Genomic DNA, 24,223 nt, shown 5'->3' with positions numbered 1-24,223 from the left:
CTGACTGTGTGTCATCCAGCTAACTGGGTCTCAAAGAACTTTATATTCAGAGAAAATGTCACTGATTGCAACTGAATTCCTTTAATTTGTCATTGGCTGGGTTTAAATTTTTTAACTTATTTTTGGTGGGGAAATGCTATAGTTTGGGGAGTGAGTTGTGTTAAATTGTTGGATCTCACAAGATACATGTCAGCTTGAGGAATAATCAAGTTTAGGTCACTTTGTCAGGAGTGTTTGCATGCAATTCTATAGTGTACATAGACAGCACTTAGACAACAAACATCTATGTTTGTTGGTCTGGTATACAAATGCAAACCCCAGACTCACCCAGCATTTCCAGGGTATTCGAAGTCAAACCTGCAAAGCTTTTTTTGTTGTTGTTTTTGGTTGGTTTGGTTTTCTTTTTAGAAAAAGAGGTGAAGGGAAATAGCAGAATTGCAGATGCACATATGAGAAATGACAGCATGCAGTATATTGGAAACAGCTTTCAGATGCAGGAAGTTTGTTCTAATAAGTACTTATTCTTCAGTTTGCTTCCTGTTTTTGTGACTTCCCCTTCTCACCCCAGTATTGCCTGCACTTCCCTGCAGACACCTGGCACTAGTAACAGGTTTTGTCAGTCCCATTCTTTTCTCCTTATTCTTAGTGAATTCCCAATTTCTTTTCTTAGGAGACTTTTGCTTTCCTTTTTTATTCACAGCCTCTTGTCCCAGCCGGTCAGACTTTTCTCCCAGCATGTCTCCGTGACTGGGATTCATGTAGATTAAAGCTGTCTGCATTGCCTGGAGATGGCTTTTCTCATATGGGCACCAGTGCTGCCCTTAACATGTTGTACCACACATTAGCTCTGCCCAAAAAGGTATTCATCCACCCTGTAAGAACAAGACATTCACAGTCTTGTTAGCATTAGAAACTAGGAAGGAGGCAAGCATTTTCAATAGAGGTAGACCATTGGTGCAAGTATAAGGTGTTAAGTTCAAGTCAATCTGTTTTGAATTTTTACATTATTTCCTAAAGCTTTATGCTTCATATCAGTCAGATCTGGGAGGAATGCCGTAGACTGGGTAAAAAGGTTGGACTTGAAAAGTTGGACAAGATGATCTTAGAGGTCTTTTCCAACCTAAATGATTCTGTGAAAAACATACATCTCTGTAAAAGATTTACCCTCAGGATTCAAGTTTATAAAGCACAGAACTTTCCATTATAGATCTCATAGCTTGAACATCATAGACCATCCCATGTTTTTAGCTTCATTTTCAAGGCAGCTGGACCATTTTAACTGACAATTTCCAAAAATAATCAGCTTAAGCTAGACAAATTTCAGTGTGGCAAAATTGGAGGCAATCAAGAACAAAGAGTGAAGGAAAAAGAACAACAGCAGTAATATGCTAGAAGTTGAGGTTATCATCCGACCTCTAGTACGCATTGCTTGTACAGCATATATTCCACAAACAAAGGTGTTTACTACACATGTATGCTGTTGTAAACATTCCTGTTTTGCTCTGCTTCATGTTGTTTATCAGGCCTTCAAATCTATTAAATTGAGAAGAAAAAAAAAAAGAAAAAAATGTGGTTCTTAAAGCCTGTAGGCATAGGTGCATGCTGGCATTCTTCTGAAACTTAAATCTTAATATATAGAACTCAGAGCCCTCAAGTGAGTTACAAGGCACTTATTGAGTGAGGAGGGAATGAATATATTTCACAAACACCTATTAGTATTCTGTTTATACCCCAAGAGATTGAATTTGTGTCACCAAATTCAGTTGTTTGTTTCTAACACAGGAGTGTTTGCCAATTGTTTGCAAGAAAATGTATTGCCCTTTGCAATGAAAAAGAGAATAAAAGTAATAGCAATTAAGCAAAAATTTAGGATGTTGAAATTATCCTATCCTAGCATAATACATCTGTCCAAAAAAAGAAAAAATATATATAGAAACACTGTTAGTGAATTAGTGTGTGGCAGTGGTATGCTTTGATCTATGGTTGAACAGGGAACAAAAATGAAAACAGAATATTGAATCTTTTATTAATTTTTTTTATTTTACTTGCAGGGGAAGCAGTGTGAAGTATATTGCATAGAATAAAAAGTACAGAGGTCTTTAAATTTAAAAATGAGAATGTCCAAAAATATGGATGGTTAAATATATGACATAGGCTTCTAGGCTTCACACTATAAAGAAACGTTTTTAAAATAAATCTTTCTCTTTCTAACCACAGGAGTTCATCTGGAATTACTTTTTTTTCAGTACCTTACATGATCACTGTCTAAATACAGGAAGGATTACATTTCTGAAACTTTCATTTTAATAACTACTGTTTATAAAAGCTAAATCTAGTCTTGCTGTCTTGCTATCTTTACTATTCAGGTGCTTTAAAATGCCTTCTGGATTTCTTTTTTTTTTTTTTTTTGACAACTTGTTGTGATTAGAAGGAAAAACGTATCTGAGACTTCTGTGGAATCACATGGCTTTAGTAGCTCTGTTTATAAGAAAAACACAGTATTGTGCAGCTCATTTTGACAACCTTGAACTCTAGCAACAGTGCAAATTCAAATTAATTGATTTCCTCATAAAAACAAAATTCCAAGGCTTTTTTTTCTGAGTTTGTAAATTAATTTTTCTTCATAAACCAATGGGGAGATAGATGTTTTGGCCATTCTTAAAAAAACTAATAAATAAATAAATAAATATTTTTAATGAACTAGAAACACTTGAGATTACTCCATTCTGAAAGTTCAGCAAGGTATTACCTTTAGATAACACCCAATGAATAGCTTAATCATTCTAACAATGCTAGAAGCAAGAACTTTGGACCCATGTTTCTGAAGTGATACCTAGTCTCCTTAATATCATGCTGCAGTAGTATTACTCTAATGTTTTGTTGTTTTTTTTTGGTGTTTTTTTTTTTTGTTTGTTTGTTTGTTTGTTTTTTTTTGGTTGATGGTAGTTGTTTTTATTGCCGGTGATGATGGGAGGAAAGATTGTGGAGCTCTGATACATACATAAGCTGATCAACTAATCATTCTGTGCATATGCATTAGGTTCTCACAGACAGGCGAATTTTTTGAATGTAATAGATTCTGAGTACAAATTCAAACATTGTTCTTGGGAAAACTGCCTTTAAAAACTTACTGGAAAAGAAAATGTTCTTCTCTCTTCTTCACATTTTATATTTGTGTCTTGGTCATTATCATCTGAAAACTCCTGGTGAAAATTGTCAGCCTGCTTCACAGTAAACAGGTTACACCTAATCTAAATCCTAAAACTGTTTTAGGTTTTTGTTTAAGGCCAGACTTGATTTAACAAAGTTTAATGAGCTCCCTCTGATGTCTAAAGATCGTCATTCCGTGTCTTGTTAATGATGGGTGCCATATAGCTGCCTTATGGATTGGCAGAGGGTGTCAACATTATTGGAAAACTGATTTTCCAAGAAAGATTCTCAGCGGAAGACAATGAGCATAGGAAAACATTACAGCATATTTTAATGAAGTAATATAGCAAAGCCCAAACACTGGATGTAAGTTGAGGTTACAGGGCTTAGAGATTTTTTTTAATTTTTTTTTTGTAGCGAGGATTCTCAAGCTGTAAAATGTGTGTAATGACACTTGAACATTGAGGTATTTCAGGTGCTAGTGATGAACAAAAACTGCTGTTATTTGTAGGCCATTGCCATCCATCTATTATGTTTACTTCAAAAAAAAACTAAGTTTTGACTTTTCTACGTAAAATCAATCATAAAGGCAAAAAGATTGAATGCTTCCAATTTCTCTAAGACTGATTAAAGAGATCTCAATGACAGGAATAGAAAACAGTAAATCAGCAATTACTTTAATGTGAATATTTGCAACATTCCTTTCTTAATGAATTATGTTTTTTTTAAAAAAAAAACAAGCTTGATTAGATATACATGACCATTTGTGTATCTTTGATCACTTGGCTTGTGCTTTTGTTCTATTTAAGTCAGCCTGAGTAGGCAGTAACAGTAGCAATGAGTTGTAAAAGAAGCTGAAATTTCTACTAGTAGCCGTAATTTTGACAACAGCAGTTTCCTTGCAGCGCACATGGGAAATATATTTGTTTGAGTTATAGACCATTCTCTGGCAGATCAATGGGACCCTGGTCTAAGGCTTTTTTTTTTTTTTTTTTCTCTCAGAAGTCTGATAGAGAAGTACTGTTGGAGGATTTGGATGGCTGTCCAAAGTCACTTTGTGTTAGGAAGCAGCACGTGTATATTTAATGACAGAAATTGGTCCCCCGCAAAGCTTATAGATGTAGTCAAACAAAACTTTCCTTTCATAGCTTTTTACCCCATCAGTTAAGAATGGCGGGGAAGGAATAGAAATTTCCTATCTCTATTACAGAGCATCATTGTGAGGTCAGAGTGGAAACAGCCAATATGCCAAGAGCTTTAAGGTGAAAACCATGGTGTGTTTTAAGGACAGCCTTTCAAGTTTTTTTTTGTTTTTTTTTTTTCCCATGTCAAATTACAGTAGTGTTCTGGGAACAATGTGTAATGTGTTTGCAGGATTGTTATCCTTATTTCTATGAAGTATCATTTTCTTGACTGCGTCAGTGATCGAGTTTCCATTAATGTGGATGCACAACATCTATTTGTGTTAACAACTTCTATATGTGCATGTCATGGAGAAGATGCATCAAATACAGCTAAACTGTGAGGCATGCTTCACTTTTCCAGTGCAATTTATTATTAATGTGAGTGATTCTAGCAGATGGTATGTGGTAGTATTGACTGAATGCGAGTTCATCGTTTATGTTTTGCATTCCACTTTCACTAATTGTACCATAAGTGTAAGAATAAAGAGCATAATTTATATTCTTACTACACTGAAATACTAAATTCACAGAATACCTGCTACGGCAAAATGTGAATTTCCTATTGTACTAGCAATATGTCCTCCGCATGCTGAGATAATAAATAAAATATTGATGTACATAACAGAATTCTAATGGTTTTAAAAGTAGTTCTACAAGCTGGAGGGGGAAATAGCATATCGTTTTTAGATTAAGTTTGTTGTCAAAAATTTTCAGTCATATAAACACAGGAAAGCAATGATATAATTTTTCTTCTTTGCAGTGTTAAAAAATCCTATCTGTAAGTTGTATAGATTCCCTACTTCTGACAACAAGTGGATGAGGATCCGTGAACAGATGGCTGAGACTACTCTCTCTTTCCATGTTCCTAAAGAACTGATCAATCTGCACATAAAGGAGGATATGAGAAGGTAAGGATGAGGAACTAGCAATAGTCAATACTATATTTTATTTTTCTTAGAAAAAAGTGTGTGATGAGCTTAAAAAATAATAATTTAAACAATGAAATAGGCAAAATATAGTGCTCTTTTGCAGTTAAGAATTTGCAGCTGTAACTGAACAACAGAATTGATTGCTTGTAACTTTATAAGACTCTAGTGTGAGTGCATAAGTTCTGAGCTATGAACTGTGCTAGAATGCAGTCATGACTTGAAATGTGCAAGAATCAACATTTGGTTAACGATAAGCATTTTCTGAAAAGCTAACATCGTATACAGAAACAACACATGACAAGAGTGTGAACTGCATTGTAGAATTTTTGGCTTTGTGCCTTAGTAGCACTTAAACCATTGATAAATATTACGCAAGCAATAGAAAGGAACATGTTCATAGTTAGTAAAGAAGCAATGATAATACAAATCACTTTCTTTTAATTAATTTACAATATTTGGCATGAGAAAAAGGTATCAGGTATCAAAATAATATAATTTTGAAATCTTTGCTCATGTTGGGCCTTTTAATCAGGAAAGACTTAGGATCATCACAGTATGTATGGTGTGGGGCAAAAAGAGGCTAAGGATCACCAGTGGCCTAAAACTTGTTTGCCCACTGTAGGGACTAAAATTGTGATCTGCCTTTGAATAAGTTCTGCTGATACAGCTGGGACAAAAGCTAGTATTTCAAGTGGTCCAAGGCTTCCCTAAAATCTTACCTGTTTTTTCCAATGATACTGGATGGTGTAGTAAAAGATGTTGCCTCTTTACCCTTGAATCTTGCCTAAGTTGTCATCTTGTCTAATGCCTAAGAGCAGCACTGTAAGCTAATTCTGGATCCCTAAGTCATCCTGTGTGTTTTCAGGCATTCCCCATTCCACAGCACATTGGAGGGGTTCTTTATGGTGGTGGTTGGTCCTGCAGTAGGAGTTGCTATCTATTTTTATTCACCCCATCTGCTGCTTCTCTGTGATTTCTTTATGCCAATACAACAGTAGTTGTCAGGCCAGAATCTTGCATTTGATAAAGTCAGTGGACTGGTACATACTTCTGTATAGTGATGATGATGGGTTATAAAATCATATGTGAATCATTGTAATACTTTATTTTATTCATTAACACCATGTTTAGGTGCTTATGGGCCAAATCTTGTATGAAAATACTGATGTGTACTTTTTTTTAGTTAGCAATAAAAATAGATTATACTGAATACACAGCTCATCCACTTCCCAAATTTTCATTTGCCCCATGGGTAAATGCCTTTTAAGTGTTAGGGGATTACTTTAACCACTTTTATTTCTAATGTGTTATCGTCTCCAAAGCCATAATGGAAGTAACAGTGCTTGTTGTTATTTCAAATAATAACGTTCATCTAAAAGGAAAGAAAAAGAAATAAACAAAAAAAACAACACCCGTTACTGGTTATTTGTGTTAAATGATCTTTAAATACTCACTGAAATTAAGAAAAACTTGGAGGAAGAAACGTAAGTAAAAGTGGCTTGAAGATTGAGGCAAGTGCTCATGGTTTTCCTGACTGCCAGTGTGATACCAGTGCCATGTAGAAGATTAGGAGGGCAGTCTGAAGGAGGAGGTAAGATCAAGGGGAGTGACACCTTTTTGTAGGATATAAGCAGATGGAAGGAATAAGGGCATCTATTTGCCTATCAGTGTACAAGCGTGTAGGTTGAAGCTTCAGCTTTGCACATGCTCTGCTGTCTGAAATAATTACGAAGATGTGTCCTCCTTACATTGTGAAGTAGTAAATTAATGGAAGCAAGTTATTGCTATGCTAGTTCTTGAACTCTTATAAATCTTATGGTATACCATCTTGAGGTTCTTTCTTTCTGAAGTAGTATTCTCTGCATGTTTTTTTTTTCCCCAGTGAATAAATATTTTTCTCTCAGAGGCCACTTACTATGCTCAGCTTGTTTCATTTCATTCCTATTGTGGATTCAATATAGTCTGAAGCAATTACGTATAAAAGATATCCAAGTGCAATGTTAATCCTATTCAGTATTGTATTTTAAATTGTAATTTAAATTCTCTTTTCTCATAGCTCTTAGAATTGTTTATCACTTGATAAAACTACAATGTTCATTGTTAACCAAACTTTTTTCATTTTTGGACTTGATATTCTGAAATACGTAACCACTGAGGATATTTGTTTTTCAGGATGGAGTAAAGATTTAAAGATATTCATGCATTAAAGATATTGTCAAATCCTTCAAACCTCTTTGGAGGAAGTTTTAATGAGTTATGTGGTCATTTTTACTGTTCTAACAAGGGCCATATAATCTACTTTGGTGCTTTTCATTACAACAAAAATGTTTCTTCTTCAAGGGTTTTCAGTGGGTCCTTTCCCCTGTTTCTCTACACTGATCTTGTCCACATTTTTTATACCTATCTTTTATACCTTAGTTTATAAGTCGTTCAGAATTTTTTCCAGCCTGTGTAATCCAAGCTTGCAGTTGTGGATGTGGTTTTTGTTGTACTAGATCAGCATAGAAAGGGTTGTTAGGCATTGGAATGGGTTGCCCAGGGAAGTGGTTGAGTCACCATCCCTGGAGGTATTTAAAAGACGTTTAGATGTAGAGCTTAGTGATTTGGTTTAGTGGAGGACTTGTTAGTGTTAGGTCAGAGGTTGGACTAGGTGATCTCAGAGGTCACTTCCAACCTAGATGATTCTCTGATAGCAGGAGAATTAGGAAAACACAGTAGAGCCCGCCATACATGTCTTTCAAATTTGTTGCTAAAGCTCTTTTTGAGTTCCTTAGGGCCAAATTCAGTTTTGGCTAAAAGGAAATTTCACCTACTTGTGGCTGAATTTGGCCGATAGCATCTGTGGTCACAGCCTGTAAACAAATTTCAAGGATAAATTGCTCAACTTCCCTTGACCCATCTTTCCAGAGTACAAAGTGCCTTCCAACTTTCCTGCTGCAATGGCTGTCCTGTCCCAACTCCAGTAGCCTTTTCTCATGCCAATTTATCTTGTGGTCAGTCTAGTATAGATTTCACAATGTGTTTTTTGAATTCTTCCTTGCAACATTCCAGAATGGGGACAAATTCTAGATTGTTTGAAAGATAAATGTTTTGCTCTATTCTTTTAATATAAAACCTCTGTAGAGAAATGGAGACACAGGCAGAAATGCTCTGTATTGGCAATGTGCATTGATTTTGTGGACCTTTGCACATAAGTTTTTAAATTACTTGTTTTTGAACAATGGCACTGCAAAAACATTGTGTTGATGGATGTAGTGTGGAAAAACTACACCAAGTAAACTTATCGTAACTTTTTAAGCTGTTGGAACTCACCACGTTTATATGGACACTGTTAATATGATCTGGCATCCACTTGAAGACTTTTAAAATCTTATCTCAGATTTTAACTCAATATATTTTTCTCTCAGAGGCCACTTACTATGCTCAGTAACTCAAACCTAGCATGATTTTTCATGGAAGAAATTTTTTGAACGCTTGAAAAAAAAATTTAAAAAAAGCAGCAGTAGAACATAGTTCAACTACATGTATGTGAAGGTATTTACCCTGCTGTGCATCAGAAAGGATGCAAAATATCTCTTTCACCATCAGATGCTGCATATAGGAATATAAATGTACAAATGCAAGTGTAACTTAAATTTTTGAGTAGATTGTGGACAATTGCCTACCTGCAACATGATTCAATTTATTACCATGCATTTATAAATGAATAGAAGTTATTTTCATGTGTGAATACTATATAATTCTTTGTACTCTTGATTTCACTATTCATAACTAAATTTGGGAATGATGGCAACTGTTGAAGTCTAGGCGGAATTTTCATCAGACTTAATGAAGTCAAATTTGCTGGGCTCTACTTTCTACACTGGGTGTTTAAAGCTGTAGTATGTTGGAATGGAGGAATACTTCCTCATTTGTTCTGTGGTAGTTACCTATAGGTAACATTATTATTATTCAGCAGTGCTGAAAGTTATAAAATGTTAACATACCGACTACCCTGTTAGAGAAGACTTTGTGTTGCTGTTCTGTGCAAAGTCCACATAGATTTTAAGACTCCAGAAAGTAATTCTGTACCAATGAGCAATGCTTCTTGGAGATTGGTTGGTAAAATTTCTAGTTGTTTGTGCACAGCACACCCTGTAATCAAAGAATTCAGTATCAAGCAAATGATCTAACTTGTTGAGTCTCCAATGTGGTAGTGAAGAACAGAAAAATACAAAACCAAAGTAAAAATAACCTTGTTTTCAAGGCTGTAATTATTTAAATACAAATTCTGTCTTCACTGAAAGAAATCTTAACTTCTATGTGGTTAACTAGATTTTGTACTTACCAGTAACCTGTGCTTCTAATAGCACTAAGTTCGGTGTAATTTTGTCTTTTCATGTCACTTGATGCAGAGTATAAATTCAGAGACATTAAGGTGTAAACATGATTTAAAAAAAAAAAAAAGGCCCTGTACAATTTTATCGTTACTGATGTCATAAAGACAGCACAGTTAATTTTGAATGAGACACTGATTAATAAGTTGGGGGAAAAAAACACCCACAGAAGTGTTTAGATGCCTGAGTAATAATGCAATTAATTATATGATTAATTTTCCCACATATATGATTCCAAGCTGAAAGAAGTGAAGTGATAAATAAAAACTGTCAGAGTAAAATGTTGTTTCAGCTCTACAATATAAGCAAAACGATTGTCTTTATTTGACCCAAGCTGATTCTACTATATCCTGATACAGCAGGAAAATGTAAAATAAATAAATATATAATAAAAACAAACAAACAAAACCATTCACAATTGATAATTACTAAAAATAGAATTTAGGTGTAAAATGTAAATTCTATAGGTGCCATACTGAATATTACTGAATTTGAGACTCTGCAATCACGCGATTCAAGAAAATTATTCTTTGTTTTTAAAATAAATCATAGATCTAGCTTCAAATGCTTATGCTATTTGAAGATTTGAGTCTTTGAAACAAACACAGGTAATAAAATATCCCAGGAAGGGAAAGAGTTTCAAGGCAGAAAGAAAGGAATGGGTTTAATTTAGCTGTTGTGTTGCCTCTGCTTTTGAATAAGAAAAACTGGAGTGGATAGAGATGCAAAATGAACTTTAAAACTCCAGCTGTCAGGGACAGTTCAAAATATTCTCAAGACTGTGCAAATCCCAGTTTATACTCCCTATATACATGGAGAAAACAAGTTGTAAAATATTAAGATGTTTTTTTTTTTTTTTTTGGACTAATGTTTGAGGAATGAAATAGATAAGCACCATCTCATTTTCAGTTATCTGCCATGTTGGTCTTAGAAGCTACAGCAGTTTTTAGAAATTCTGTAAGAGGAAAAACAGCTTCTGTTTTTGAGAGGTTCTCAATGAAAAACATCAGGAAAGAAAGAAAAGTATCATTTTATTCATTTTCATGGTAGTTTCCCCAGAAGGGATTAAATCCTCCTTAGTAATTATTTGTCTGCTTTAGAAACAATATAGTAAAAAGGCTATGATTTTTTTATTTCTGGAGAGGATGTTACATTGTTTTGATGGGTTATTGCCTGTATATCACAGGGACCATAACTTGTTATAAAGAAAAATGAGAGTAATTTTATCTGCTTCTATTCTTCAATAAGATGTAATGGTTGCCCATAAATATGTACATTTTTAAGTAAAATTTGTTAGGAAAACTAATTCCTTTGCTCCTTTCCTTAGAAGGAAACTTTTAAGTTTCCATTACTTATGAGAGATTGATTCATGCCCCAAAGCTTATGGTTTATATTTACTCTAAAGCTCCCGTTTGATAAGTATTCAAAACTTTGTTACCTTTATCCTGTTCCTGTATCCTTACAAGAAAGTGATAAGAAGTGTGATAAGAAAGAGTGACTTTTTCTGTTACAGTGGTCATTAGAGTGCATTCACAAACCAAACTGTTTAAGTAGAAACTATCAGCATGAATAATAGAATAAATTATTTGTGCCTCTTTCAGGTACTTGCAGTAGTTTGCTATAATCCCACGGCTGCATCCTTCAATAAGCAAAGTTTGAGTTGGTAAATCAAAAGGTAGAATGTTAATCTGAGCCTTGGGTGTGCAAACTTCCATTGATTTTTTTTTTTTTCCCCAAGTTCAATAGGCTTCACTGAACATTTGCTTGGAATCAAAAATCCTGCATAGTTTTAAGTTATGATTCTGACGGTAATGGTATTTAATTGCTTGTAGTCTTAAAAATGTCATGCAGTCTTTACAAATCTCTGGGTGCCCCAATGCAGTTGTTTATAAAGAGAAGAACAGATGTTTTTACCTAAGGAATGATCTTGCCAAACCATCTTGTGTATCAGCAGCTTGCCACACAACCATACTTTCCATCAGCAGGGGAAGGTTGGGTAAAGCTCAAGTCCCCCAAAGAGCCAGGTGTCCATGAATTGTAGCTCTGTAAATCAGGAAGATATAAGCTGTTGTTGGTTTTAAGTAGGAGCCTGAAATGAAGATACATGACAGCTCTAATAGTGCTGTGGGATCCTGAGGAGTCTCATAATTTACTCTTATAAATTTTTGTCTATTTAAAATTGTATTGTGTTAGTACCAATGACCATTAATCTTTGTACTAAGGATCATGATAGTATAGAGTGCTTTCGACAGGTCAGGATCCAGTATTTAATTTTTCTGCCATAATGGCAGAAAAGTTTTGAAGTAAAAAAAAAAAAAAAAAAAAAAAAGTAGATTTGCAATTTTGAAATGTGGAACTTCTTCCAACCATAATGGCAAGCGCTTAATGAAAGCTTGGCATACTTTGTGTACTAAAGGAAAAGAATGGATGTGAGAAAGTGCCCTAGAAAGGCTTAAAAATAAGTTAGCTTACATTTGTGGAGGAGGAGGAGGAGGAATGGGACAGACTGTTTACATCCTCTCTGATTAGATACAAAATGGAGCAAGCTTGTGCCAAGGTCTCAGAGGAAGATATTAAAGTAGTTAAGGCAGGAGACAATGGAAGTTGAGACTGTCCTGGCTGATATTTTCCTTTAGGCACTGATAGAAAAGACTGTCTTGGAGGTGGTGTGTGGAGCTAAGCAGCAAGATGTAGGAAACAAATCTTGGATTTGATTGTGTAAGAAGGGCTAAAGTTGATGCTAAGCACAAGATGTGTCATGGTGGTGAGTGCAATTACCTGGGAAAGACCTTCAGAGGGGATTTGGAATGAGGGAAGATCATGACAAATAGCTCTGTTTTACAATACTGAGTGTGCACTGATCTTACTGCTCTGTTGACAAATTATTTGAAATTCCATGCTTGAATTGAAAAGGTGAATCAGTAACCAATTTGCCCTTATGGAGAACCAATATAAAAATACTGATTTCCATTTATTGCACAGTTGTTTTTACACGTATTTACTGTTTGAAATGTCAAGTTTTTCAGCAAAATAAGTTCGGGTATAAAGTACAGCAACGTTATTAAAACACTTCTTTTTAGATAGACTGTTATGGGTTATTACAAAATACTGTGTTTATACATTCTGTTTATTTATGGGGAGGGGGTATTACCAGTAATGCTAATGAAGCCTGGTACTATGAAATATTCTTGGTGGAACCTAGTTACCGAAAAGATAATTCTGTTTTCAGCCACGTTTCAGAACAGAGTTGCACTGAGTCACCCGCAGCAGTGTGACAAACAGTAAGAATTCACAGCACACAAATAGTATCCAAATCCAAAATGTCTTGGATTGATTATTGCATTTGGAAAAAAAAAAAAAAAAAGTAAAATGTGCAAGAGGGCTGTTTTTGGAGGGATAGTATACATGCCATATAATCCTATTATCTGGTATTTTTGATTTTTTTCTAGATTAGTTTAAAATGGCAAGTTTTATTAAAACATTGCAGATGAGATGCATTTTTTGTGAGATACTGGCGGCTGTATTTTGACTTCAGTGATGTGTGTTTCTGAGATGAAATAAATGCAAGCCTTGTCGACAGTGATAAGAGCAGGATTTTTCATTCCTTGAAAACACATTAAAGTTAATGTGGTGGGATTTCAGCTTACCCTTCCCATTGCTTTTGGTGTAACTGAAGTCAGCCAGTTAAACTAGTTTCGGTACACAAGTGATATTTTAGTCTGAGATAAGGGGTTTTTGCTGCTGCTGTTGCTTGGCATAAGTATGGGACCAGCAGCTCCAGGGGCGGACTTAGATGGAGGCAGGAGAGCAGAGCCCCAGCACTGGGTTTTCCATGGAAGAGAGGGCTCTGAATGTTATGCATTGATGCACCCAGCTCTCACTGTATAGTATTTCTTCAGTCTCTGCAGGGTAGTGTACTGCTGTATAGGAGGAAAAGACAAGTTTAGATTGAGTCAGGAACAAGCATCATTTCTAAAAATATTAAAGATCATATTTGAAATATTAAGGGCCAAATTACCTTCACTACAAACAAATAGGATTCTATGCTCTGCCAAATCTTGAGGGGTGTTTCTTAGTTGGAACCTGTGAGATTTTGACTCAGTGAAGTGTCCCATTTTAAGCTGATGAAAATTTATAAGGAAAACGATGATGGAAAACGGTGGGGCTGACCTCCTAGTGCTGATGATTCTTATGCTACACCATTGCCAGTTTATATCAATGGTATGTTAATGGAGGAAGATTAAACCGTGTCATCTGCTTCTGTTCTTTTAGGTCGAATGAGATGAAAAACTGATCATATGTCATTACTAAACTCCAAACAAGTTAATGTATTCTAGTGTTTGTTTCCATTTTGATACTTTCAAAGACATGTGAACTGAGCAAAATACTTTAATTAGCTTTTAATTTTGTTTGTTGCCTTAGGTAGGAGCAGAATTATGCCTGTATAGCTTTTTCTAGTACTGTTCACTGTAGTGCAAAGCCAATAGTGATGGGGAAAGCTATGTATTGGTTTGTGTGTGTGTTTTTTTTTCTTTAAGAAATAATTCTGAGAATCTTTGGCTAGTGGTCCAAACTGTTGCTTTAAGTATAGCTATGTTCCTGGGCAGCAGTCTCATTGGTGTTCTTCTCACCTTTTTATTTTTTCTCCTCTTCCCCTTCCCCCCTCCTCTTTTCCCACCCCCCTGCCTCTCTTCCTCTTCAGTAATTTTCATATATCAAGGACCTGTCCCCTGGAATTCTTTTCTGAGACTTCCAAGAATTGCAGTGAAATAGTCTGCTTGATGTTTTGAAGAACATTAGGAAAACTAGTCGGTCGGTTTACATAAGTTTTCTCCCAAATAATTCCAAGCCTCTGAAGGCTTGAGATATTTCAGCTTCTTTAAAAGCAGAACACCCTAAGTGGATCTGGGGTTGGATTTACTTTTCAAGTGAGGAAAAAAAAAAACAGAAAGCCAGAAACATGGTAACCATGCTTGTTTGTGCAGGAAACGAGGGATCTCTATTTCTTTCAGGTCAGCTCTCAAAAGAGCATACAGGAAAACTGATAATTTGCTAAAGGATTTCCTTTCGGATTTTCAGTGACATGTTTGGTTACCATAACACTGCTGTTTTGACCTGATGAACACAGCTGTAAGGCTGAAGATTAAGTTTTAGGGAAATGGTGGCTTTCTGTTTTATTTTGTGTTTTGTTGTGCATATAGCACAAAAGGATGTGTATGTGGGGGGGGGAGGAGGGGGAGGTGGACTGGTTATGTCTGGTAGTGTGTTGGATAAACTGACATTTGTAGAAATATGTATTGATGTGTAAGACAGTATCCAAATATAATGATGTATAAGACAGTATCCAAAGAGTAGAGTTTATAGAACAGCTATGCTGCAGTCACTGGAGAAGGATTGAACTTCGTATACTTTACAATGGTGCTTAGCATTTCCTCACAAAATGTTGCTTACTGTGAACAGAGCTCTTTGAGCCTGGAAGCCACCTTGCCTCCAGGGGAAAAACAATATTTCGGCTTGCGTTTGTACCAGAAGAATTCTGAATGCAGATTACTGCATTATTCACTCATTTGGCATTCTTTGTTGCAAAGTTGAAAAACGGAGCTGATATCACCAAACTTCACAATTGCCATGAGAACAGACCCAAGATTTTACTTCAATTGGGAAGTGCTTTTGATGTTTTATAACGAACTGTTTTGGGATTAATTGGATTCATTTGGTTGAATGTGAATGTTAATAGATTAATGAATTAATGCCATCTCTTTTTGCCTTTTGGTACAGGAATCAGGAACTTAAAGACTTGGGAGAACTTGCTCCTCACTGGGACAATATGCGTAAAAGTGTTATTGCACACTGTGATCAGATGCTGAGCATGTATCAGGATACTCTTGCAGAGCTTGGGAAGCATACAGGTATGAAACTCGCCTCCCCTCTCCTGGAGCACTTAACAGTCAACCTAGTTAATTCTAATTATAAGCTGGAGTATTGAAGTATTCAGCAGTAATAAAACATGTAAAAAATCATAAATAATAATTTAATTGTTGTATTTCTGAGATATTCAGAAGTACTCTTACTTCTAAAATTTTTTCATACATTCCAACAAGTTTTCACAATTAACGTAGTATATAGTTATGCAGCAGCCAAAAGATCTGAGAAGGTGGGTGTGCCTGTTTTAATTGCATGTTCCCTTGATTTTGCTGCTTTTCTAGTACTGAGTACCATCTGCTAGCTGAAAACAGCTAGTAGAACTACCACAGAGGTAGTTCTGAGCTTTTCTTGAAACCTAAGCTGCATTTAACCGTAGACAGGATAAAAGTGGCATGCTCCAGGTATCCTTAGTGTAGCATTTGTCGTTGGCCAGGTTGTGCCAGAATAGCATGCAATTTATAGAGGATGGACAGTCTGTCCAAATTCCAGAGGAAGCGGTATGTACTGTGCTTGTTTTTTTCAGATGAAGATAGTTTTGTCTTATATTCTGATGTGTACTGGTTGGTTGTTTGGGTAATATTTGTCAGGGTCCTATGGTCAAGGACTGTTATGTATTGCAGTGTCTACATGCCAGTTGAATAAGACAGCATCAGTGAAAAATGTGCAGAAAAGAAAGCTGATCTTTTTCTCCTGTAGAAATTCTTACTTGTAAAAAAGAACAAGAAAGGTCTGCAGAACTAACTATTTCTTGGTTTTGAATTACTTTTCTTTTGGTTGTTCACAAATCATTCAAAAATATGGTAATTCTTTTCTGTTTTGCGAGACTACTGGAATTATTTCCTGAATAAAAAATAACACTATTTTGAGAAAACAATTTTTTCTTTCTGTTCATAGCATGCCTTTCACCCCAACCCCCTGTAGATTTTGAGATTTTTCTGGAAGGAAATAAACACTTTTGTTCTGAATGACTACAGAGGCCTTGTTGTTGCTGCTTTCTTGCTGGTGTCAGTTTTCTAATGCCAGTCCTCACAGTCACCATCTCAATATGTGTTCTCTGTGACTTTGCTGCCATTATTGCTTGGATATGCTCCTTCTGCTGATATATTCTCACCACTAGCTGCTCCCAGTAGGGCCTTACTCCCACAGCTTTGTGCATGGAGGCACAGGCTTGCCAGAGGTAAACAGGGCTTTGTGCATTGTGTTGCAAATATAACAAGCTTGCAAGAGATAACATCTTTTGAAATATCAAATAATAGGGACAATTTGCAGTACTTTAACTATTTCTGGCTTTTTACAGTCCTGTAAAAACAAACAAGCCCTTTTTATTTACTGAGAAATCAAGCAACCAGATTTTAGTCCAACACACAACTAAAATGCATAGCAATTTCTTCTTATACAGAATTGAACACTTTTCTAATAATGGGTCTGCTGCTTTTAGTAGGCAAGAACCAAATACTTCTTTTCCAAAATAATCACTAAAACTGTACTTTTGTCCTTTATACATTATCTTCTAATAGAAGATTGACCATGGCATTTGTCATTCCAGGTTGCTCTGGGATTTCTTTCTTGGTCACAGGAAAAGAGAAATCCTGTTTTAGTGTATGAACAAAAAAAAAAAAAACAGCTGCTAACTGAAACCAAACATTTTGGCAGCAGTTGATCACTGGAGGGAAGCTCATCTGTTGTGTAATCATTTGCATTTTGGTTGCACAACTGTAATTTCTTGTATTTATGATTGTTTACCATCATCAGAATATTCCAATTCTGATTTTGGCAGACTACTGCCTGATCCAGTATGACACTCCTTATGTTTCCGTGTTGTAACTAATACACATCTTTTTAAATGCTTTGTTGATTACATTTTGAAAACACTCCATAAAATATCATATGCAAGGAAATAAATACAGATGGTGAAGGAGTCAATGTAATAATTAACACTTTCAGCAAAATATTGAAGTGACTTTTTGAGATTTAAAAAAAAAAAAAAAAAAGACAATTAAATCTATTAAATTTGAATCCTGCAAGGGACTGTATTGTGATAAGTGATTTTGAAAATGGCTGGTGATATTGAATGATATTAAATTAACCATGATTTGAGATAACTGCAGTGGACCAGGGAACCCAAGATTATCAAGAGTAATAGTTGTACTTAAAGACTTAACATAAATGAGGAGGAGTTAATTTGGAGGTCAATGCTCAGGTACACACCTCAATCTCATTTCTTGAACAACATTGTTTTACCTCAGCATTATGGTGCTGGTGAAATACATGTATATATTTGCAAAACCCTAATTTTCATTTTGTGTGAAAACTTGATATCTTCTCCCCCTGGACACAAGGGTGAAAAATAAGGATAATGCAGGCAGAGTGTTAACCCTGACAGGTGACCAGATTGAGGGAAACTTGACTTGAGGAGTTATCTGATATTCCAGTGTGTCATAGTCTCTTAGGGACCTGGAAATTGGGGTCACAGATGTTTCTGTGTTTGAGGAGTAGGAATAAAGGAGGTGTAGCTAAGTAAGAGACATAGTTAATCTGTTGTTGAAGATGTGCCTGGGATTAGATTACAAGATTTGCAGCCAGAGAGAGGGAGGTTTAAGTCATTTTTGCATCTATCTTGACCTTGGATCTCAGAATCATAGAATTATTTAGGTTTGAAAAAACCTCTAAGGTTATCTAGTCCAACCTTTTAAGTCCAACCTCTAGTCCTCTCACTGTGGAGAAGATATACCTTTTGGTACAGGTTTCCTCTGAGCTCATGAGATAACCTTTACTGCTCTTTTAACATAATATAATATCATACAATTTTCTTCAGTCTGAAGTACTGTAATAAAAAAAAAAATAGTAATGCGGCATGAAGGAGAATAATGTTCAGCAAATCTTGAAAATAATGGATATGTGACTGAATATTTTCAGTTTAACTTCTTAGTTTGCAGCTTGATCCCAATTTTAAAAATGTTTTTATATACACTTATTGTTGGCTCTGAGTTGTCTGCTTCTCGATTAACTGTATATTCATTTACCTCTCTACAATGTATTCAATCAAAAATTTAATTGTGGTTCAAATCCATCTTAGAAAACTTGAATTTTAGTTTATTTCTACAAATTATATACTTGAAAATTGGTTTGTTCTGGATTATGGTCCTGTAGCATGCTGATTAACTTCCACCAAGCATTTACACCCTGTGCACAACCACTCGATCTGCCTTGCTTGAAAACTGGAGGCAAGATATTCCCTATGAATATTTCTCATTCTTTGTTGGATTTTACAGCAAGTGAGAATTACCATAAAGCGAACATATCTGCACCAAGTCCAACTTTGTAGAGTAGACAAAAAAGGGAGTTGAACTTTGAGAATGTTATTTGCTTGTTTTTATTTTGACCTGAAATGATTTTTTTTCCTGGTGTTCTTTTTCTCAGTGATCAAAATGAGAATTCTGTTGTTTGTCCAGCTGTAGAAGGAGAGAGAAAGATATGATCGAGGTTAGGGCAACTGAATATTGCTCTGGGGAATTGGATATTATGCCTGCCTCCGTCAGAGTTCCGATGTGACGCTAGGCAAGTCAGACTTTTCAGAAGTCATTAGTTTGTTCTTATTTTCTGGAAGTCTGGCAATACACACAGGCTGTTTTGTAGGAGTATTCACTGCTGATGTATATAATTCATGTCAGTGGGAGCCATGCTTCGGAAATGTAACATGTATGATATTTCATATTTGGCAGAATCAGATCCTCCACGTCTCATATTAACGCACTGCTTCTTAAATGCCTCAACCTTAAGTTAGTCTCTGTGATTAGAATAGATGAAATTATAACAATTTTATGTATCCAGTTAAACTTATCCTCTAAATGTTTGTAAAGCCTTTAGAAACTGTAGTGCTCATGCAGTAGAAACTGCAGAAACTAATAATTCTGTCTTTGTGGAAGGCTTGAGCAGTATACATGTATCTAGATACTAGAGTAAAAGTTGGGAACAAAATATTGAATTGCTGCTTCTGAAGTAAGCATCAACTACCCTAAGTGCTCCATGAACTGGAAAAAGCTAGTAAGTGATACGGAATTCAAAACTACTTCAGAGTTTCCTGTTAAGGTGAATGTCAGAGGAAGCTTACATCTATGAGCTCGTATTTTCTAACTTTGAAGAGTTTGATCTTGCAACAATTATAATAATTATTTTAATAGAGAAATTGTAGTTTTCTTAGCCTGAAATACAGCTTAAGACGTTATTGTATTGGGTTTATGTATCACGAGTTTGATAGCAGGGGGCTGCAGAGGTGGTCTCTGTGAGCGGAGCCCAGCAGCTTTCCCATGTCAGATCAGAGCCAGCTCCAGATGGCCCCAGAAGCGATCTGCTGCTGTCCAGAGCTGAACTAGGGAATGATGCTGGTTGGGCCTCTGGGAGAGCAGGTTGAAGAAAGGGAAACAACTGCTGTGCAACAGCAGATGGGAGAGCGGAGAACCAGCCCTGCAGCCCCCAGGTGAGTGCAGCATGAGGTGCTGCAGGCAGGCAGCAGCAGTTCCCCTGCGGGCTGTGCAGGGAGAGGCCCCCGGTGGAGCAGGCTGTCCCCCTGCAGCCCATGGGTCCCCCATGGAGCAGATCTCCACACTGCAGCCCCCCCATGGGTGGAGGAGCCCCCGGTGGAGCAGGTGGATGTGGCCTGGAGGAGGCTGCGGCCCATGGAGAGCCCCCACAGGAGCAGGCCCCGGGCCGGAGCTGCAGCCCGTGGAGAGGAGCCCACGCAGGAGCAGGGGGTCTGGGGGGAGCTGCTGCCTGTGGGGGACCTGTGCTGGAGCAGTTTGCTCCTGGGGGATGGACCCTGTGGGACAGAGCCGTGTGGGAGCAGTTCCTGAAGAGCTGCTGCCTGTAGGCAGCCCCCACAGGCTCAGTCCGAGAAGGACGGCATCCCATGGGAGGGACCCCACATGGAGCTGGGGCAGAGAGGGACTGTGAGGGAGTGGCGGAGATGAAGTGTTAGAGTCTGACCGCAGCCCCCATTCCCCTGTGCTGCTCAGGGGGAGGAGGGAGAAGAGGGTGCAGGAGGGAAAGAAGGTGTTTTTTAATTAGCTTTTAGTTTCTCACTGTGCTAGCCTGCTAGTGATAGGCAATACATTATATTGATCTCTTTATGCTGAGTCTGTTTTGCCCATTACAATAACTGATGAGTGATCTCCCTGTTCTTATCTTAGCCCTTGAGCCGTTTCCATTGCATTTTCTTCCCTTTTCCTTTGAGGTGTGGGAGTGAGAGCGGTTGTGGTGGAGTTCAGCTGCCCAGCATAGTGAAACGACCACAGTTATTTAGAAAAAAACAACCATCCAAACAAAACATCCCACAACCCTGAAAATGAGTTTTATCACATGGATGATACTGGCAGACGTGGATGGAAATATTTAATTCCACTGCATGGATTTCTCATACCTGGGTAAAAAGAGTAACTAATAGCAGCAGATTTTTCTCATGTGTTACTGACATTGGAGCGGAAGGGATTCTTGCTTCACAGGTCTTCCCTGAAAAGAGGAGTTACAAGACTCGGCAGTGCTTTGTGTGTTCTACTTCAGCTCAGGACAGAAGTGTACTCCTTGACATGCAGGCTCTTTTCTTCTCCCTCCTACTCTTTTTTTTGCCTGTCCCTTTTAATTTTCTCTTACCTCACTCTCTTCTTAGTCCATCAGTGTTTCCTTGTCACAGATTATCATCCCTCAGACTTTGACCCTGGTCTCAGCTGAATTCTTATAAATCGTCTGCCCCCATTCTGTTTTCTTCCCTAATAATTCCAGTCTCCTCACCTGTGCTATTCCCATTTTGTTTGTGACACAGTTCAAGTTCCCTTCACTGCTCATAATTTGGTGTTCACTGCTCATAATCCTGTGCTTTCCTGCATGTTTTCTCATTTGTATTTGTCCTCTTGAATTACTCCTTTTTTCAACCTGTACCTGAGTTTTCCTATCAAATCTAAATATAATTGATTCCTTAACAGTCACTTTTCTCATTAACTTTGCTTTAATTCTCCATTCAAATTATTATTACTTAAAGTTGCTAACCTTAGACAGCAGCCTCCACAGGCCTACAACTATTTAGGTGAAGTACCTGGCTTGGCATTGTACAAGTTTGGTAATACCTCTGTAGCTTCGGTCTGGGGGGTCATTGGTGCTGTCCAGCAATATGGTTTGCATTGTGAGGCTGAAGCAGTTGTCTTGGAATTTTTGGCTCTTTCAATAGAGAACCTCTTGCAAATTTTGACTGAGCAAATCAAAAAAGAATTGCAAAAAAAAAAAAAAATTAACTTTCCCCCCCATAACACAAGAAGAAAAAACATTTGAGAGACTGTGGGAGTAGAGGAGAGAATCCTATCTGAATCAGAGAAATTTTAGTCCAAATACTTAGCAGATGGCTAAATGACAGGATACTAACAAAATGGTCTAAGTTAGTTATGCTACCTAAGTGAGAAGGTAGGATCACCTTTCTTTCTTAATCTACACCCTTTTGCTTTATATAAATATATATATATATACACACACACATCAAATGCCCTATCAAATATCTCCCCCAAAATTATTTTATTAGCCAGATTTTAATTATATTCCTATATGCTTATAATTATATTCCTATACAGTAAACTCATAAACTCATACTTTTAAAGTATATAGCCAGATTTTTTTGGAGCTTTGTACTTCTTCTGGTGCTGGATTTCTTTAGGAAAAAATAATAATTTACAGCTTTCCTTAAACCAATTTACTATAAACTTTCTAGGAAAAGTACGTAGCCCAGTCAACATATTTCTGTTTAAGAAACAAAGGTTATTCAGTGAAAATATAGTGCCATCATAGCTCTGCACCCCTGTGTTTATTGAACAGAATAAACATAATACCCATTAACTGTGGCAATGTTTCCAGCAGGCTGCAGACCTACTTCAGACAGCAGGGAAAAAAACGTCTATCACCTAGTATAAAAAATTAGATTGTTCTGTGAATTAAAAGCTGTTTTGTTGCATGCAGTATGGATACATGCTGAGACTCAGTTAGTGAACCATTCTTCTGCTAATATACAATTACACATTAAAAGTAAATTAAGGAAGGCTGCTAACGTACAAGTACTGTCCTCACATTAAAAAAAAAGACAAAACATCTGCTGGGTGCTTAAGATAATGATTCTTTAAACTTTTGTTTTTCAGGTTCTTCCTTCAAATCAAGCTGTAGCAAAGGAGAAAAAACATTGGAATTCATCCCAATAAATCTCCATTTGCAAAGAATGCACGTGCATAGTCCTCGATTGAAAGGTAAAGCATATTCTGCAGAGAAATCCTCTGAGTATGAAAAAGCATACTTTGAAATACAATTAAACTTACAGCTGAAAGAGGCAGTTCCCATTTTAGCCCTTTTTAAGATGCAAGTATCTTAACTTACATATCTGCTTTCAAGAATCATCATCAGATGGACATAAAGTTTTCAAATGAAACATTACAACAACAGTAGGTCTGAAAATTATGCTGTTTGGAGACTTGAATCTTGGTCTTTTTTAACTTTTCACTTACTTGAAGGATACTGGCAGCAGTGTTATTAAACTTCATGAATGGGGCATAAAGATGCTTCAGGAAAAAAAAAGCACAGAAAGTAGTAGTAGTAAGTTGATTTTTTTGGTAAATGTATGTGATATTTAGACTGCAGATGAGTTTGGAATAATGCTGAGACTGAAATAATTTCACAGGAAGTACTTCAACTTAAAAACAAAACAAAGGAGATTTGTTTCATTTTTTTTAAATTGCTAATCACTGAATTTTGTATGATATTAGATTGTCTAAGATTTCTGAAGTATGGCTTGATATAGAAAGCTCCTTACATGACTAGATGATTGCTTTTTTCTTTTTAATAAAATTAAGTTTCCAAATTTGGTATTTAATAACTTAAACAGTGAAACATCTACAGGAGTATAAATTTCTCACTTTATTTTTTTTAATGGGCCCTACAAGCTCTGCAAGTGGACATTTCCTGTCTTTGTTTTGTGCCCTAGTCTGGAGCCTGCCCATTTTCCTTCATGGTTTGATTTCATTCTCTCAGGTTTGTGCACCTGCTTCTACACCCCAAACTTTCTGTTTTGAAAATTGCTTTGGAAATATTCTAGAGCAACTGAGGATGTACTGTCCTTAGAGAACAACTTTACAACTTGGAAAACAAAATTACAAGTAAATCATGTAAACAAAGAAATGACGAGCTAACCCTTCCCTCACTTTTCTCTACAAATTCTGAAACCTGCACCCACACATACTGCTGTTCAAGTGGATGGGAAGCTAAGAAAACCAAGAAATCAGGTCCCATGTTTCAGCTATGCAAGGAATTTCTGTCTTGTCTTCTGAAGCCGCAAACTTTGGATACTGACTGCAGATCTCGGAAAACTAAGGAGTGGTTAGCTAAATTTCTTTTGAATTCTTTATTAATAAGTTCCAAGGAGTTTGTGCTCTTTTTTTGATGACACTTCAAGCAAATAAGCAAATGCAGAATATATGTGCATTGAAATACATTTGTAACCCTATGCATAGTTCAAAATGTTGTCATGTAACAGTGCAGAACTAATACTGTCATGTTTCATACTGACATACTGCACAATGTTCAGTAAGATTCATGCGCTTCTAGGGCGTTGACTGAATTTTTCATTGTGATCCATAGT

The 24,223-nt window shown here is 36.5% G+C and overlaps 1 protein-coding gene across 24 annotated transcripts in view; it reads left to right on the top strand.

Annotated features, from left to right (window-relative positions):
• The window catches only part of INPP4B (inositol polyphosphate-4-phosphatase type II B), a 379,692-nt gene that overhangs the window by 193,699 nt on the left and 161,770 nt on the right, over window positions 1–24,223 (top strand). For all 24 annotated transcript variants that reach the window (XR_011096138.1, XR_011096139.1, XR_011096137.1 and 21 more), the window contains 3 exons: window positions 5,095–5,242; window positions 15,418–15,548; window positions 22,734–22,838. Coding sequence is in view for 21 of the 24 variants with exons in the window: in XM_068680804.1 (XP_068536905.1) it covers window positions 5,095–5,242; window positions 15,418–15,548; window positions 22,734–22,838 (384 nt within the window). In the remaining 3 variants the exon portion in view is untranslated. The remainder of the gene's footprint in view (window positions 1–5,094; window positions 5,243–15,417; window positions 15,549–22,733; window positions 22,839–24,223) is intronic.

This window comes from Anas acuta, chromosome 4 (genome assembly GCF_963932015.1).
Source record: "Anas acuta chromosome 4, bAnaAcu1.1, whole genome shotgun sequence".
Lineage (NCBI taxonomy): Eukaryota > Metazoa > Chordata > Aves > Anseriformes > Anatidae > Anas > Anas acuta.
Note: the sequence above shows the minus strand (reverse complement) of the source record. Positions and strands in the feature narration are given on the sequence as shown.